Source organism: Sceloporus occidentalis, unplaced genomic scaffold (genome assembly GCF_023333645.1).
Source record: "Sceloporus occidentalis isolate IW3139 unplaced genomic scaffold, rSceOcc1.0.p SCAF_1, whole genome shotgun sequence".
In the NCBI taxonomy this organism is placed as follows: Eukaryota; Metazoa; Chordata; class Lepidosauria; order Squamata; family Phrynosomatidae; genus Sceloporus; species Sceloporus occidentalis.
Genome location: NW_028316981.1, coordinates 224,100,460 through 224,119,472, shown reverse-complemented (window position 1 = coordinate 224,119,472; position 19,013 = coordinate 224,100,460). Strand labels below are relative to the sequence as shown.

The 19,013-nt window shown below is 40.7% G+C and overlaps 1 protein-coding gene across 4 annotated transcripts; it reads right to left on the bottom strand.

The window, feature by feature from the left end:
• Positions 1 to 630: 630 nt before the first annotated feature.
• LOC149323548 (dolichyl-phosphate beta-glucosyltransferase-like) lies at positions 631 to 18,921 on the bottom strand. Of its 4 annotated transcripts, none has more exons than XM_089489182.1 (10): positions 18,843 to 18,921; positions 13,195 to 13,366; positions 13,028 to 13,074; positions 12,380 to 12,448; positions 9,024 to 9,116; positions 8,057 to 8,170; positions 7,459 to 7,518; positions 6,101 to 6,252; positions 5,002 to 5,087; positions 631 to 1,769 (listed from the first exon to the last, which is right to left on the bottom strand). In XM_089489182.1, the coding sequence occupies exons 1-10, from the start codon at positions 18,900 to 18,902 to the stop codon at positions 1,657 to 1,659; spliced, it is 966 nt and encodes a 321-aa protein (XP_089345308.1). In that variant the 5' UTR covers positions 18,903 to 18,921; the 3' UTR covers positions 631 to 1,656. The 4 variants fall into 4 exon arrangements, with proteins under 4 accessions (XP_089345308.1, XP_089345307.1, XP_089345309.1 ...); XM_089489181.1 differs by lacking the exon at positions 18,843 to 18,921 and adding an exon at positions 17,288 to 17,391; XM_089489183.1 differs by lacking the exons at positions 8,057 to 8,170; positions 18,843 to 18,921 and adding an exon at positions 17,288 to 17,392.
• Positions 18,922 to 19,013: the final 92 nt, after the last annotated feature.

The following is a 19,013-nucleotide window of genomic DNA, read 5'->3' as shown; positions in this document are numbered from 1 at the left end:
TTCTTATAGGGCTTTGTGGTTTCCAGACCAGAAGGGAACCATTTTGGTCCCCTTCTGGACAGACTCCAGCTTGTCAATATCTTTTTTGAATTGTGGTGCCCAGAATTGGACACAGTTTTTTAGGTAAGGCCTGACCAAAGCAGAAGCAGCACTATAACTTCTTTTGATCGAGATAAGACACTACACTTTTATTGATGCAGCCTAAAATCACATTGGCTTTTCAAGCTGCCACTTCACACTGTTGACTCATGTTCAACTTGTGGTCTATTAGGACTCCTAGATCCCTTTCACATGTAGTCCCCCATCCTATATCTGTGCATTTCATTTTTTTCTGCCTTATGTGAAGTACCTTACATTTCTCCCTGTTGAAATTAATTCTGTTAGTTTTGGCCCAGCTTTCTAATCTATTAAGGTCATTTTGAATTTTGGTCCTGTCCTCTGGGGTAAATATACATATAGGATTATGCAGTGGAAGGTAATTAATGAAATAATCCCTATGTTTGTTAACACAGAAAAGTTTCTATATGTTATGTAACACAGGGAATAAACATAGTGACTGGAAATTTTCATGCAAAAATCTAAGGGAACTCTGATAGAAATGCTTCCATAGAAATAACAGGACACTGGAACGACAGTCTTCATTACAAATCTTTATGTACAACTGGATATGCATGAGATATTTTGGTCAGCAATGTGTAAACACTCATAAGCAAACACTTATGGCCATGACTAAATTCTAAGAAAATGGTTTAAGAGTCATCAGCAATGCTCAGGCTGTTTCACAGCACCATGAAAATTTTATCCTTCCACAATATAAAAATAATATAGAAATAAACCTGGAATTCTGGCGGAATTAGAACCAAAATCCACTATGTTCCAACTGTAATAATCACAATGGTAGAAAACTGATGCACTCTGTTACACAAACATTTCCTGAATTCCTCTTCTTGAGTTTAGTGGAAATATGTTCTTGTCTCAAAGAAATATCTTATTCTAGAATATGCAGTAGATGCTATGCTGTGAAAGTTAGGCAATTTTACACCCTGTTGAACTCAATGAGTACAGTGTGTACACTGCTCTCTCCTAGTGAAATCCACATAATCTTAAATGTGTCCTGTTTGCATTGTCCAAGAAGTTTCAGTTTTAAGATGTCAGTAACCAGTTTATGTACTTTTGATATATGTTCAAATCCAGTGATTTCTTCAGGGTGCTCAAACTACCTCAGACAAAGGAATTCCTCATTCACTTAAATGCACATGACATCCCTTTCCAAGAGATTTTCTCCTATGCACAAATATACAAACAATCATTTGGCAAAGAAAACAGCAATCCATGTTCTTTTTAGCATGTATTGATTATTCTTGTATATCTTCTTGGTTTACAGATATTCTGCATATTTTGCACAATCTGTTGTACAAAAGGAAAATGATTTTCAAATGCTATTACAAAAATTAAAAGGCTGATACTTGGTTGTAAAACTTTTTTTATGGGCCAATTATATACAACATCCATACTCTTGGCTGTTTTTCAAGTGAGTTCACAAATGCAATACAGAATAGTCATGACGAGTAATTTCAGCCTTATCCTTATTACAGAGGTGTTGAAAAAACCCATCATAATTATAAAAACAATCCATTTGAGGGAAATATAAATAAACTAATTATCTTTTCTTGTTTCAAGCTTCCAGGCACCAGTCAAATATCGCAGTCGTATAAAGAGAAGGTCCCTGCCCATCTGCAACCAACTCCAGAAGGGAACTAGTTTAGAACCTAGGGTTATTAAGGACAGGAAAGAAGCAGTATTACATGTACATGTAATCAGATTATAAGAGACACTTCTTAATAGTACTTACAGTTCTGACACTCTGAAATGTTGCAAGGCAATCACATATTGGCCCAAACAGACAAGCCAAAATAAAGCTGCTTTGAGTCACTTTGGAGATAGGCTGTTTAAATGACACATGCATCTTAACAGGCCAGAAGCTGTGCCAAAGCTGCGCTGCAGTCCTTAGGACTGGAACACGGCTTTGGAGAGGCATCCGGCCTAATAGGATGCATGCATCATTTAAACAGCATACTTCCAAAGTGACCTGAAGCAGCTTTATTCTGCCCTGTTTGTTCAGGCCCATATATTTGCTGATTAAAACTATGATGATTGCCCATGTCTTCTTGAAGGGGAGGGGGTTTATGCAGTGAACTTGGTACCACTCTCTTACCCTCAATTTTACAATACAGAGAATGCGTAGGATACAGAATGATGCATATGGTATAATGTCCTCTTAGAGCTGGAGGGTGTGGAGAACAGTGTTAAGGAATGATTGTGCTTCCCCAAATATTGCTCTCCCAAGATAGAAGGACAGTGGCCCTATGCCTTTTCATAAAGTATGTGGGAGAGTGTGAAATGCACACACCATTACTGCTGATGGTGTCAGAAATCAAGCAGGGAGCTAAATAATATTTAGTTACCACATCTGTATCCAGGTTCAAAAAGCTTAAAAAAGAACAGCTATTCTCTGGATAAAATGTTACCTAGAAATTATGCCAATACTCAGCTCACTAGAAAAGTACTGAAGCTATATGTGAATTTCTTGACAAGGTAAAGATAAACAGTTACTCCTCAGAAGTCATAGATTATATCCTTATTTAAACTCACAGGAAATAACTAGATTGTCTTTTTCTCCTGGCCTAGACAAACAAACAAACTTGTATTACGCTATGTCAAATGCAACTGTTAGCTGATCTCTCTCCTAACGTTGAGATTTCCCAGTTTGCCTTTTTAACATAAACTGGCATCACTGGAGCTTTCCTTTGATATCAGTGGGTGGGATCCTGACTGTCCCTGCAAAAGGAACTAACATTCAATCAATGTTCCATCTAAAGATTTTTGGCAATTCACCCTTCCTCCTGCACCCACTTCCCTACTGTTCCAGATTGTCACCCAACTTTGGTTCTCCAAACTGCAGCTTTTTAAGGGGCACAGGGGAAAGGAGGAATGGAGGAGGGGATCACCTTCCTCCAACATGAGTTTCGATAGTGATTTTTTACAAAGGCCATTCCCATATATTGCAGCATGCCCATGCACATTAAAAAAAGACCAACACCTTTAACAAGCAATTTTCTACCTCATCCACACCACATAGTGCTTTGGAAAATCACATTGTGCTTTGGAAAATTCTTTCAGTTTCAAATGCATTTCTCCACAAAAGGAAAGTTATTGCTTGAGAAATGTGATCCTAAAGTCACTATGAGCAATCAGAACTCATTGGGCAATTTACAGAATTCTAACTTTTGTACAAAAACAGTACAATAAATTAAAAAGTGAATTTTAAAAAAACAATGTAAAGCTATTATGAGATTCATATTGCTTCCAAGATAATATTTGAGCTGAGAGACCTCTTCTAAATCAGCCATAAACTATATTAATCCATAATAATAAACCATATAGCAGCAGCCAAAGAGGTTGGAAAGAAGAAACATGCTGAAAACTAACCCAAGCGTTCCTTCAAAAGCAAGTGTGCACCTGGAGTGTATTTATTTACAATTATTTATAGACTGCTTAGATCTGGAGATTTTAAAGTGGTGTACTGTAATTGAAAACACCAAAGACACAAAACAGCTACATTATCTGTAAAAATAGATACAATGGGTGCCCCCACACTAAATACACTAAATGCCCTGCAGAAGAAAAATGGTGGACCTTAAATGTCCTACATTTTGGGCTGAGTTTTGTCCTGCAGTTGTCCTACAGTTTGGTCTCGATTTTGTCCTACATTTTGTCCCTGGTAAAAGTGGAAAATTATGGCAACCCTACCTGCAGTGAACTATTCTAGAATGGACTCAGAAGCACATGGTGCTACCAGGAAGGCCTCTTCAGGTGGCCCCGGAGATTTGGTCTCCATGTTAAAAAAAAACACCAAGTTCCTTTTCTTTTTCATTCTGTGCTATCTATTTTCTAACAGCTCAAGATTACATAATATTTTCAGTTTCCCTCTTCCTTGTTTTGGCTTCTTATGGTCAATCAAGAGGTTCATTAGAAAATGGCTTTATCTGAAAATGTGTGCATAACTGCTGGATGGATGAGAGAGTAGAGTAGGGTCAGTGCTTCCAGGATACATTACACTCTTGCCTATCACCAGGGGATGGTTCCCTTTTCTATAAGTCAAAGTATAGTATTTACATTGACCCGTGGATATGTTAATCCAGATTTTTGGAGTCAATTTTTTCACTAAAATTTCTAGACTTATACATGAGTATATACAGTATGTAGAGTCAGGCTAGATAACTTCTTATTTTGTGCCTAGCACATATAATCCAAACTGGCTGGCTGTACAGCACATCCTGTTCCTAGTTTCTTTTGTTATTTGCTGACAAGTCGACTTTGACTTATGTGAATGAGAGACTTCCAAGCTATGGACATGAGCAGCCGAGCTAAAGTCCTGAAAATGCAGGGCTGTGGCTTCCCTGATTGAATCAATCCACCTGTACTGCAGTCTTCCTATTTTCTTCCTAGTTTCCTGCCCTTTGTAAATAAACCTCTTTACAGCTTGCATGTGAGAGCGTTATTAAGAAAAGCCCTGGTTCTAAATTGAGCACCTGACTTTTTGGCTTATTGATACTTATTGCCCATTGATTGTTACCTGGGACACACTATGAAGAGAAGGTGCAGGGTTTTCCTCTTATTGCCTTGGAGCTCCACAATGTTCTGTAACATCTGGGCATCATCAGCTCTGGACTGAACTGGATAGAAGGAGCAGAGGCAATCTCCCTGGCAAAGATATTATTAAGTCCTGGTTCTTTCAGCTACAGCCTTCAACAAAGCTATATGTCATACTGAGTGGCTAGAGAGTACATGCAGAAAGTATACTGGGTGGAAGAAGTGACCTTCATGTGAGAGGGAGTAACTGCACTAGATGCTTTTGTGGAAAGAATATTAAACTTTCTTATATCAGAAAGAAATGGAAGAGGAAGACAAGGAACTCTATAGTTTTCTAGATTAACTGACCTTCAATTTCTGTCCAGTTGACAGCAACTTCTGCTATTGGTATTTTAAGACACTGGGCAATATAGAGTAGTTCCACATCAAATGCCCTGCAACACAACATGAATACTCAGTACTATGCTGAAGTCACACCTAATCTTTTTCATACACTTGCAACACTAAGCTTCTTTTGAGCACAAAGGAATAAATATGATAAAGGTATATGTGTCCCAAATCAATATATTCTGGCCAGTGATGACATAAAAGACAAAATTAATTTTGTTATGCCTGTCTTCCTCAATTACAGAAAGCAGTTACTTGTATATACAGTGGGCCCTTGGTATCTGCTAGGGTTTGAATACAGGAACCCCCCCCCCAGTAGATGTCAAAATCCATGGATGCTCAAGTCACATTAAAAACAATGCAGAGTAAAATGGCATGCCTTGTATAAAACAGCAAAATCAATGGTTGTTATTAGGAATTTATACTTTTTTTTGGAATATTTTCAATCCAGGGATGCTTGAATCCATGGATAAAGAATCCGGGAAGGACTGACTGTATAATATAGAAACATAATTCTCAATTTCTCCCCACTGTTCTTCAAAACCTGTATGGAACCAGTTCTCTCTTTGAAGAAAAAAATCTTCCAAAATGTATTTTTCTATTACACTTCTTACTTAGTTTGTCACTCCTTATCCCCCAATTTAAGACAATGTTGGCAACTGCACAAGCTGGCTTTCATCCCTTGTTTCCCTCTGTCATCTCCCCTGCCCCAACAGAAATGCAGACTGTAAGCTCACTGGGCACAGACATAGTCTTTTTATGCTTTTGTTAATCATACACATCATACAGACTGACAACATTATCTGAATAGTTACAGATTTCCATAAACAGCCTTTAATACAACATGAGAAGCTTTCTTGAAAGAACTAAGAAGTGCCACTGAGCCTTCCAAAACTACAGATATACTGAAATATACTAGATTCCAGCCATAATGCCTCAGACCATGCATGTGCAAAGAAAGAACTGGTGCAGTAGAGTGGATGGCTTCTAGAAACCTGCATTGATTGTTAGTTACAATGCCACTTTCAAAGGCAAAATAACCAGGGAACATAATACCTACCAACGCTCTATATGAAGTACTGAAAAAGTTCGAGAAGCAGCCTCACGGGTTAATAGTTTAAAACCACATTGGGTGTCTCTGATTTCTCTAACGCAAAGAAACCATACTAGAAAGTGGAATCCATACATAAGAAATGTTCGGAAGTATGAACGCTGCAGACAAAAGACAAAATATTAGTTACCTCTATTAAAGGAACTGGTAATATGCTCAGAAAGTTTCCTGGTAAACTTTACCATAGTAACATGCATACAAAAATGTTGCTTAATTTTTTTAAAAAATAAATGAAAACAAAGCTCTATTGCAATTATAATCTAGGTCTGGAAATAAGTATCACCGAGACACTATACATACATAATGTGATATAATGAAGATCTAGAAGTACTCCTTTTGGATATATCAGGTCATCTCTTTAAAATGCTCTTTACTTTTTAAAAACGAAAAGGAACCATAACCACAATTCCAGATTGATAAAACTTAAAGGATGAATATTATAACCAAGAGGGCCCTCTCTTTACATCACTTGTTTTAATTATGTCAGGTTGAACCTAACTCCAGTCTTGGAAGAAGACTGAAGTGAAAGAAGAGGTGAATAGTAATGCTTTTCCTCCACAGTCAAACATAGTTTGAGAAGCCCTTTTTGTTCTTTTTAACATGATTTTCATGCCACAGCCAATTCTGATCTTCCACATTCCTGACTCCATTTCTAGACATCTGGGCTACATTGTTCATATATTCACTCTTCATGTGTTCCTCCTCCCATCTCCCACATCATCTGAGTCTTCAGGCACCAAAGATCTTCCTGTATAACCACACCCCAATTTTCATATTTAACTCTTTCCATGGGAATAGTTAACAGTTTCACCCTTATTACTCTAGCTTCATAGAATCATAGAATAATAGAGTTGGAAGAGAATGCAAGGGCCATCCAGTCCAACCGCCTGCCATGCAGGAAATCCAAATCAAAGCATCCCCGACAGATGGCCACCCAGCCTCTATTTAAAGACCTCCAAGGAAGAAGACTCCACTACACTCCAAATGAGTGTGTTCCACTGTCGGACAGCCCTTACTGTCCGGAGGTTCTTCCTAATGTTGAGATGGAATCTCTTTTGCTGTAGATTGCATCCATTGTTCCGGGTCCTAGTCTTTGGAGCAGTTTCTTTCTCCCCTTCATAATGTCCAGGTATGACTCCACTCACGTATTCTGTAATTTGTTTTGTAATTGGCTTTCCTGTAGTTGAATTCAAGCATTCATCAAAGCTGTTTTCACAGCCTTCTCTATCAAAAACTGCAGTATGGCATGAAAAAACCATATATATATATGATATTATGCAGAAAAGAAGTAGCAAAACCAACCTTACCTGTGCTATTGAGTCTTTCTCCAAGTGAGCTCGAGAGCCACAGGCAATGGCCATCTGGTCCTAGAGAGGGAAAAGCACATTAAAAACTGTTTGGAAAAATATACCAAATAAATGGTAGAAAGAGGTAACTCTTCCAAGTGAGGTTCATACATCAAATTCATATCCAGATTAAGGAGGCTTTTAGTGAACATATTTCATTAACACAATGGATCTGGCACCAAACTGATCCTTTTGGTCAGTATCGAAAAGTCAAAAGATTGTTTCATCTAATATTCAGAAGCTATTCTGCACCAAACCAAAACTGCAAATATTAACACAGAACATCCAACATTATTCTGCCATACACACACTCCTGAGAAACATTACATTGTCAAATCTGATTGATTTTGGTAGGAAATAAGTGTGTTTGACTTCTTCTGGATCATGTTTTAAGAGACATAGGAACCTCCCCAAATGGCAATATCTGCAAGTCATATAAAATGTATCTCAGTAAACAGATGCAAATGTACCAACCAGGATTTATTTATATAATTATTGAAAAAGATTTCAACATGGTAAACTACCATACTGAACAAAAAGCGAGCAAACAAGAACTCACAGGCCAAGGCTGGAGACTCTCAAGACCTTTTTCTACTTTTTCAATATCTTCAAATTTTGTGGCACCATCAGCATCTGCCATGAGTATTTTTTTCCCTCGTGAAATGAAAACACCCTGTGCGGAAGAATAATTTAAGGTTTTCTATTAGTACAGAATTTGCTTGAAGAGTATAGGATGTCATGGTTCATTTGACACAACTAGCTCCCAAAATATCAGTGTAATTCACTAGGCTCTCTTTGAACATAATACCCTGGACACAGTGTCTTTCATCACCCTGAGTTCTGCTGAACCATCAACACACAGCCTCAGGGATGGAAGGCCAAAGATGCCTCCAGCTAGCTCCAAGGAGCCAGATCACACAGCAATCTTTCATACTGATGCACATATTTTATTACTGTCATTTCATAAATATTCTGAAAGGAAAAGGACCAACACCACTATGTCTCTTAGAGAAATTCTCTCTCACATGGCATCTCATATCAGGTGGACATCATCAATGCATTAGAAAATAAAATACAGAATTATTCAAATACAGCCATATGCTATATGTATTTATTTCAATCTGACATCTAGGATATGACTGCGTGCCAATAGCTCAATGATGCAGTGTACTCAGGTTTCTTTAGTTATTTTAAGAAATGATTAGTTGCAAGAATGGAACAAAATTTGTTTCTATGGCCTGTTACAGACTGCCAAAATAAAGCTGCTTTGGGTCTCTTTGGAGGTATGCTATTTAAATGATGCATGGGTCCTAAGAGTCCGGAGGTCGCGCCAAAGCCACACTCCATTCCTAAGCACTGGAGTGCAGCTTTGGCGCAGCTTCCGGATTCTTAGGATGCATGCATCATTTAAACAACATACCTCCAAAGAGACCCCAAGCAGCTTTATTTTGGCAGTCTGTAACAGGCCTTTGATAAGGAAAGAATAATCTGAAGTTACAGAAAGGAAAACTGAATATTTTACCTACCATTCTGACAGCTCCTCCCTTGCCACGATTCTTCACCAGAGGAAGAACTCTCACTTTGTCACTGCCATATTTTTTAGTATACTTCAGTGCAACCTACAAATTGGAATGAAACACAGGAATAATTTTAAAAATGCTTATGACATGACACAAGAGCTACACTAAATATGAACAAGGGAAGCCACACAAGATGCACGAGGCTTCCCTGTAATCAACTGCTTACTTTCTGGCTATTTATGTAAATATTTTTGAACTGCCTTTCATTCTTAGGGATACATGTCCAGTTTAGAACTGTAATTCAAACAAAACTCCAAAATACATAATCATAATGAAACAAAATAGCTGCAAACAAAATAAAACAGAAAGATAAAACATATGAACTAGAGGCAAAACAAAGTGATGGTGCTGAGCCTGCCTTCATGGAAATGGCATTCCTTGCCTGAAGTACATGGAAAGGCATCATCATCATCATTCTTTCATAGTCTACCATGTTTTACAAACTGGATTTTTGGACCATTAATGATTTTTATTCTGATAATCATGGAATTGGTGAGGTATCTTTTTTCTTTACATAGATAATAGTTACTGTAGTTATTTTTTCAACATTGGCTTTGATGCTGTTTGTTTGAAGTGCCTGCTCTTGAGTCTCAAATATAAGTCATCCAGTTTTCTTTTTCCAGAAGTGTCCCATTCTGTAGACACTTCCAGATGTTCCCCTACTCAGCTTTTCCTTCCATGCTTTAAATGTACTAACTATGTAGTAGTTTGTTTGCCTGGCCTTAAAGGTGACTTCTAATTATTTTCTTTCTATACATTTTTGTTTTGTTTCGTTTCTTCAGTGTTCAGTACATTCTCTCTTTATAAATTTATCAATATATTTTATTTGCTTTCTTTTATGTTTTCACTCAAGGGTCAGTTTGCTTCACTCGCAGTAATTCATAGCCACCAATATTATATGGTAGATCTAGTCAGTTAATATCAGTTTGAGGATGTAAAACATGGTTTGTTGTCATAATTTTTAAGGTCTATTAAGAACTTAGCCACAATTTGCAATGTTTTATGAAACCCATGTGGTAAACCTCACTATGTCTCGTTTAAACAAGCCAAGTTCGTAAATCATAGTTGAAACTGACTTGTCTGGTATTAACTAATAATGAAACTAACAACTTGCTGGGTTCAGTTTAAAGAAGAAACAAAAGCTTCTGAAAAGCTTTTCTCCACTAAGGAACAATATGGTATACTGGGAGAAAATGAGAAACCAGTAAGAAAAACTAGTCTGGGAACATCATGCCAACAGAATGAAATGGAAAATGTATGTGTGTCTCCCTGCCGTTTGCTATAGTTCTTCAAGATATAGCTAGCAACCTTGCTGTAGTCAGCCTTACAAGAGATGCAGAGAAAGAAATGCAGAGAGGAGGTAAGAGGAGCAAAACTACAAGGCCTATCTGGAAAATCAAAATAGATATCAGCCCCCCATGTTTAGACGATGACTGGTACAGCTTGGATGTTTTCCAGAATTGTACAGAGTTCCTGAACTCTGGATGTTTTATTAACACTATAAACCCTAAAAGACACCTCTCTGCTAAAAAGTAACCTCCTCAGTTTCTGAGTTACTAGGCAATGCAGGATCATTGTGGGATGGTAGTATGTGACCTGTTTAGTACACATGCTCTAGAAATGTGCCCTGCTAATTAGTGACACCATGGCTATGCAGAGATAAGATGCTGTGTGATTATCATATGGAAAAAAATATGCATGACTTTGTGTCAGCATTTGGGGTCATGAGACCACAGATACCTATATGCTGCAGTATATAAAATTACAAATTCAGCTTCCCCCCGTGTGGACATTGGCTTAATCACACCAGGGCAATGTATTCATATTTTTATGGATATCAAGAAGAGTAGAAGAGCCTGTGGATTTTCAGCTAAGTTGTTACACAACTTCATGTCTGTCTCCTCCCATACCTCTACAGTAGCTTACAGGACTCTTGTATGGATTTTCCCATTCAACAAATTATTTCTAGATTCCTTTAGAACAGATTTGATGGTTGTATTCTGAAATCGGTGGGAACACACTACATTCAGGTAAGCTTTTAATAGTCAAAGGGTGAAATGATGTTTGGTTTCCTTTCAGCACCAGCAAAACTATGGCGGGTTACAGGCTGCCATTTCGGACGTCCTCAGGACGTCCCAGTTTGAAAAAGGGGCGTCTCTTCTAGACGCCCCTACTCCTATTAAGGACAGAGTCCGTAACAAATGGCGGCGGCCGTTCCACACGGCTGCCGCCATTTTGACGTAGCGGGCGCTGTGCGTCCACACATCGCGCGGCGGAAGTGACGCCGCGAGTGCGCGACTAGCACCTCGCGGTGTCTCTTCCGGGCCGCAAGAAGGAGCGCGATTTTCGCGCTCCTTCTTGGCAGCATCCGGGAACCGCGCCGTTTGGCTGCTGCGGTTCCCGGATGCTGCAACCGGCGGCGGCAGCAGACCACCGTTTCTCGGCGGTCTGCAATGCACCTATATTATTTTTAAATTGTTAGTTAGTTGTTAGTTATCCTGAGCCCCCAGGTACAGATGTTACTAAAATCAAAACCAAGAAAAAACTGTAGGAGCCTGGTGTTTCCAACAATTACAAGAATGAAAAGATTGATTTCAAAAAGCTCATCCCAGGGAATATGCAAGCAATGCCTAATGCAGGAGTAGGCAACCTTTTTGAGCTGTGGGCCAGGTTGCTGTTCCACAAACAACTGGAGGGCTGAACTCAAAATGGCGCCCGGAGCGGCACGGAAGCTGCAGCGGGGGCGGCAATCGGTGGCAGGACCAGTCCCAAGGCCTCGCCGGGCCGGATCCAGCCCACGGGCCGTAGGTTGCCGACCCCTGACCTATTGTATAATTCTATTCATGTTTCCACAAAAACACCCTCCCAAAGAATTATCTCAAATAAGATCACAATACTTTATGAAACTGCTTTTCTAAAAAGTTAAAAACTCCACAAATCCCAGCAGTACTAATGAACTGTCTAGAATGTTAGCAAATACGTATTTTGTATTAATAAAGAGCAGTAGCAATTCATGAGAAATAATTTTTCAACAAGGGTTCCATAGTTCTGGTGACATCATTGAAAAGGTCTAAATTCCTGTGCAATCAAGCACTCAATAATAATAGCATGTACCCAGCAATAATAAGTATTGATAAAGTATTGATAATTTTATTCTGAGTTGACTTAAAATAATAATAGAAAAAAGATTATATGAAAATACAAGGTTCTCTTTATTTTATGTATTTCCTTTCCCCCAAAAAAGAAATAGCTACCATCTGACAATATAAAGAGAACCTGTAGGCAACAATGATATCTCCTACCTTTGTGGTGTGATCTCTGCTGCCATCATTAACCACAATAACCTCATATGTGAATGCTGGATCTTGTTTCTATAAAAAGAAGAAGAGTTGTTTGAGAAGCAGTGTGGTGGAGACGTTAGAGTTGGAATGGGACTTGGGAAATCCAGGTTCAGGACCAGCTGAGCCATGAAAGTTTATCTCAGTCTTACCAACCTCACAGGGTTGTTGTGAGGAGAGAATATAGAGGAGGAGAGCCATGGTGCCTTGAGCCCATTAAAAAAAATGCAAAGTCTAATATTCATCACATTAATAATAATTTGGCCTGGTAGGATATACTCTTTTACTATAGTATCTAAAACTAGAACAGCAAAGAAAAGTGCTGAGGATCTTTTCATTTGATACTGTATATCTAGTACAGTCTGCCCTTTCCTTACACCGGGGATCTGTTCCGGACCCTCCCCCCCACCCACGTAAGGAGAATTCTGCATATGCTCGAGCCCCATTGGACATAATGGGGCTTGTGCATGCAGCGGCACATGGCCCATTACCACTTCTGGATGTGCCGAGGCTTCTTCCGGCGTGGACTTCCAGCATATGCTGGAGTCTGCATAAGGCATGCCTGCGTATAACACGGGCGCACTGTAATGTCAAAGTAATGTTTTAAAATACCTGTCTTTTTTCCAGATAGTCTAAAGCTTCATCCATCATTGATGGCACTGTAAGAAAATGTGGAAGGGGAGAATCTGGTTTGAGTAAAACTGCATTGGTGGGAGAAAAAGACAAGGACAAAGCACTGTGCTGAAGTATACATCAGGAAAACAAGGACTTAATCTTACACCGTTCTTCCTCGTTATACGAAGGCACAACTACGGAAAGTTCACGTGTTGGAGGATCATGGATGCTTGGCACAGGTTGCTTCTTATCTTCAGCACTCAGAAAGAACTTTTCATCTTCGTGTCTATGAAGTTTTGGCAACTTTGCTGCAGTTATATGTGCAATAAAAGCAGTCTGGGAGGGAGAAAAAAGCAAAGTTGAAGTTACTCAATATAGAATTCATTTTTCAGAGAAAAAACGCTTTTGTTTTAAAATTAGAAAGGTAAAGCAGGCAGCACAAGCTACATGTAATTCAGTAACAAAGGGAATTCAAGAGCTTTGCATTGTCAATGTGCACAGCTTGGTGACCGAGGCACTAGGTGTAGAGGTGCTGCAGGTGGTTCCTGGTTTGAGGCAGCTACTTTCGTATCCATCACATTGTTGAGGATGTGAGACAGACAAAGTTCATCAGAGATAGTTGGAGGAATTCTGTGTACCTGCTGGTCCTCCCAGCTGGGAGTGCAAGTGACCCTGGGAAAGCAGGGAGGATCTTACCTTTGGCATTTCAGCTTGGGCGACAGGACTTCCCTAGAAATTGGAAGTTTCCCCCTCTCCCCCCCTATATCTGGTAATCTATTAGTCTGAGTGTGACACATTTGCTATCTATTCAGACCTGCCTGATGTTTGCCAAAATCCTTGCATATGTTGTTTACAGGGAGAAGAAAATAAGAGTCTCATGGCTGTGACTGTGAAGGCCTGATCCATATGTTCACAGTATCTCTCCACTGTTGGTGTTATTCAGTGCCACGAGGTACTAATAAAATTCTAAATGTTTTATTCTTAAAGATGGACAATATTGACAAAATATGGTAGATTCAGGGGAAAAAATGTTAAAAGTTTACGAAATTAAGGGTTAGGGACTATTTTTTCCCCAAGGCCACATTCTTTATGGGAACCTGTCAAAAGCCACATGTCAACAGCAGACAGAGGTAGAATCCAAAATTGCCTTTGCAGTCTACTTATCTCAAGGAATGGGAATTCCTTCATGCTACATTGTTTGAGAATTCAACATACTATACACATAAAGTACACATGCTCCCTAAAGATGGGTTCCAAGCTGACTTTTAGGAAGCATTCACTCATTACTTTCCATCACTTGAAAAAGCTGGAAAACAAGAGAAGTTCGAACCCATTCAAGTTACTTTGAAGGGCAAAAGGAGGAATGTAAAGTTCTTTCAAACATGTTTGTGGAAACAGAATACTGGACTGAAATAGTTGGATGCAGATTCAAATTGCTAAATATAGGGCCCAAACAGACAGGCCAAAATAAAGCTCTTTGAGTCAGTTTGGAGGTATGCTGTTTAAACGGCACACACATCTTAAGAGACTAGAAGCTGCACCCAAGCTGCATTCTAGTCCTTAGACTGGAGTGTGACTTTGGTGCGGCTTCCAGCCTCTTAGGATGCATGCATCATGTAAACAGCATACCTCCAAAGTGACCCAAAGCAGCTTTATTTTGGCCTGTCTGTTTGGGCCCATAGACATGTCATAGCGGGAATAGTGCACTCCCTTAGATATTGCTGGATGGCAAATCCCAACACTTCTCACCATTGGCTACGGGCTGATGAGACTTGTGGCCCCACAATATTGAGACGGCTGCATGGTTCTTACCTCTGCAATGAATTGACAAGGAGCCACAAGCCTCTTCATTGCCTATCCTTTTCATCACCTTTCAACTGACCCAAGTCTGAGCCTCTAATAGACTGGGGTGAAGTCCTGGCTCAAATAGTATCGAGAAAACAGATGGATAGGGCTGGGAGGAAGGTGGTAGAAACATGGTTGGAAAGTGTGTGACCAGGGAGGGCATTCACGTTGTTGTTGTGTGCCTTCAAGTTGTTTCAGCCTTATGGCAATCTTAAAGCAACTCAGATTTATTCTGCAGAGATTTGTCATTGCCTTCCCCTGAGGCTGATAGTTTATGACTTCTCAATGTCACCCAGAGTTTAATGGCTGAACTGGGAACCAAACCCAGGTCTCCAGAGTTGTAGTCCAACACTCAACCCACTGCACCGTGCATTGCACCACTATGGTTGTATCCACACTGCAGAAGTAATGCAGTTTGGCATCACTTTAACTGGCATTTATTAACAGATTAACAGAAACCTTGCAGTGCAACCTTAAAACCTACACAAGCATTATTGTTGAATCTTTGCCACAGAATGAAGTATTTCAATTTGAGTTTAAATTTAAATATTTCATTTTCCCATTCTGACCAGGTTGAGGCTCCTCCAAAATCTTTTGATGCATTCAGGCTTGGATCACACTCAGTGCCATGAGGTTAAAGGCAGCTTACATCACAACAGGCAGCATTCAAAATGATGATGATGATGATGATACTCATACTACCACCATTCAGCTAAACATTCCAACCTTTGAGGCTGCATCTGCACTGCAGAAATAGTCCAGGTTGATGCCGCTTTACCTCCCATGGCCAATGCTATAGAATTCTGGGATTTGTAGTTTCGTAAGAAATTTAGCCTTCTCTGCCAGAGTGCTCTGGTGCCACAAAAACCTACAATTCCCAGAATTCCACAGCATTAAGCCAAAGCAGTTAAAGCAATGTCAACTTGGATTATTTCTGCAGTGCAGACGCAACCGTATGAGTCTGCTTTAACTGCCTTGGCCTCATCCTGTGGGATCTTGGGCCTTGTAGTTGTTTACTCAGAAGCTCTATGAGGAGAACTCTCTAGCTGAGAACACGAAACGCCTCTCCCTAAACCCCACATCCGCCCAATGTATGGCCCCAGTGAGATCTAGTGCGGTGGAGTGGTCTGAGTCCTGGACTCTAGAGACCAGGGTTCGGTTCTCATCTTGGCTTTAAAACCTACAGAGTGAGCTTGAGCAAGTCACACTCTCTCAGCTCAAGAGGAAAGCAATGGATTGGCAAACCTCTTCCCAATACATTATGCTGTGTGATAGGGTTGCCATACGTTCCCTGACCTGAAGGCATATAACAACAACTAAAGCTGATAAATATAAGTATCATATGCTTTAAATGAATGAATAAACATTATTAGTGTAGTAGTGAGTTTTGTGGTTTGAGCGTTTGACTATGACTCTCGAGACCGGGGTTCAAATCCCTGCCGAGCCACAGAAACGCACCGGGCGACCTTGGGCAAGCCACACTCTCTCAGCCTCAGGGGAAGGCAACAGCAAGCCTCCTCTGGAGAAATCTCAACAAGAAAGACCCACGACAGGGCCGTCGTGAGTTGGAAACGACTTGAAGGCACACAGCCACAAAAACTGGTGATAATGAACTGCCTGGGCTAGTGGTCTGATTCAATATAAGTCAGTTTCATGTCAACAACACAAAGCAATGTGTCAAGAACAACAGCCCTCACAACCAGCTATTAAATAAATATAATAATAATAATAATAATAATAATAAATGTTAATTATATTTAATTTTCTATGTTTTAAATTGCACCGTTCTTTTAATATTGTGAGCCGCCTTGGGTCCCAGTCCTGGCAAACGAGAGGGATATTAATACTAATAATACCAATAAATACTAATTACTACTACTACTAATAATAATAATGAAAGGGAATTCCTTGCCAGTGTTACAACTGTGTGGCTGAGCCCCAAAGCTATGGGCCCGGAGCTCCCTGCCTTTCCCCAGAGTGACCAGGCGTCCTCCTTTTCCAGTCCATGTCCTCCATCCCAGCCTTCTGTCCAGGAGGAATCCCCAAATGTCCTCCATTTCAGGCACTGCCAAGAAGCCTGGATTCATATTTCTAGGACTGGTCCCAAACACACTGCAGAACTAATCAAGTTTGAGCCCCCTTTAACTGCCCTGAGTGCTAGGGAACCCTGGGAACTGTAGTTTATTGTGGCACCAGAGGTCTCTCTCTCTCTCTCTCTCTCTCTCTGGCAGAGAAGGCTCAATGTTCCCAGAAAACTACATTTCCCAGAATTCCCCAGCACTGGGTTATTCCTGCAGTGTGTCCTCCATTCTGCGGTGGCTTGTCCTCCTTCGCGGCCATGGGGACCTCAGGCCAGGGAGCGAGGCAGCCTTCGGGACCCGGCCCTCCCTGCCATCCCTCGGGCTCTCTCACCAGGAGCATCCCGGCCACCGCCAGCGAGGCCAGCCCTTCCACCAGCCACAACGCCTCCATCGCTCGCAGCAGCAAAGGGACACGGAGGCGGAAGTCAGGGAAGAACCATGGTAATACAGCCCCGGCTTCCGGTGAGGTGAAACTCTGCCATTGGCTGCCAGGAGCGACTGCATCCGGGACGTTTGAGGCCGCGAGCGCCATTGCTTGTGAGGGCGGAAGTGGTGTACTTGGAAGAAACTGCCCTAGCCTAGGGAATTCTGGGAACTGTAGTTTTGTGAGACATTGAGCCTTCTCTGTCAGAAAGCTCTGCTGCCACAATAAGATGCAGTTTCCAGGATTCCTGAGGCAGGGCAGTTAAAGCAGTTTCAAACTGGGTTATCCCTGCAGTGTGTTTTAGACCTTTATGTTCTTCTTGTGTGCTTTTCAAGTCATGTTCCACTTATGGCCATCCTAAGGCCATGACAGGGGTTTCTTGCCAAGTTTTGTTCAGAGGCAGGGTTGCCATAATTGTCCACTTTTACCAGGGACAAAATGTAGGACGAAATCGAAACCAAACTGTAGGACAACTGCAGGACAAAACTCAGCCCAAAATGTAGGACATTTAAGGCCCACCATTTTTCTTCAATGTCCTACATTTTGGGCTGAGTTTTGCCCTGCAGTTGTCCTACAGTTTGGTCTCAAATTTGTTCCACATTTTGTCCCTGGTAAAAGTAGACCTGCCATTGACATCCTCTGAGAGAGCTGACATCCTCACATACCAATGGTGTATATACGTCTGTCCCTGGTTTCCACTCCACTAAATGCAGCTAAGAGCCTAAACAGATAGGCCCAAATAAAGCTGCTTCCGGTCACTTTGGAGGTATGCTGTTTAAATGACACATGCATCTTAAGAGGCCCAAAGATGCACCAAAGCTGCGCTCCAGTCCTTGAGAATGGCTTTGGCATGGCTTCCGGCCTCTTAGGACGCATGCATCACTTAAACAGCGTACCTCCAAAGTGACCCCAAGCAGCTTTATTTGGGCCTGTCTGTTCAAGCCTTCAGGAAGTAGACTGAAGCCTATGGATTTTCAAAGTCAAGGAGATTATGTGTCCATTTGCAATTCAAGGAAGATATTTCCTTGGAGTCCAACAAGTCTCCTTCTTCCTTTACGAAGCCACTGCTTGTGAGGGCGGACTATTATGCTAGGTCACGTTCCTTTAATACATGTCATTGTTATTGACAGTTGTTTTGCTGCAAGGGGAGGGCTGGAGATGGTTGTTTACATTACAGTATTATGCTATGTTGTGTCTTCTTCGTTAATATGCTATATATTTGTATTTTGTATTCTTCCTTATGCATTTTTCTTTGTTGTACAATTACGGTATCGTTATTATATTTGCTGTGACGTATTTGGTGGTGGAGGGGGGGCTGTATTATGTATTTTTGACCCCTTTGCTTTGTAATCCGCCTTGAATCTGCATGGAAAAGGCGGGATATAAAACTAAACCACCACATTTTAGGTAGAGGACGCTGAACACTGAACTCCTCAAGAAGCCTTCATTGTCCTCTACCTACAAAGGAAGAAGGAGGCATGCTGCTGGATTCCAAGGAAACGTCTCCTTTGAACTGAAGCATGATGGGAGTCGTAGTTTGATGTAGCACCAGAGCTCAATGTCTTATAAAACTACACTTCCCAGGATTCCCCAGCACTGAGCCAGGGCAGTTAAAGCGGTCTCAAAGTGGGTT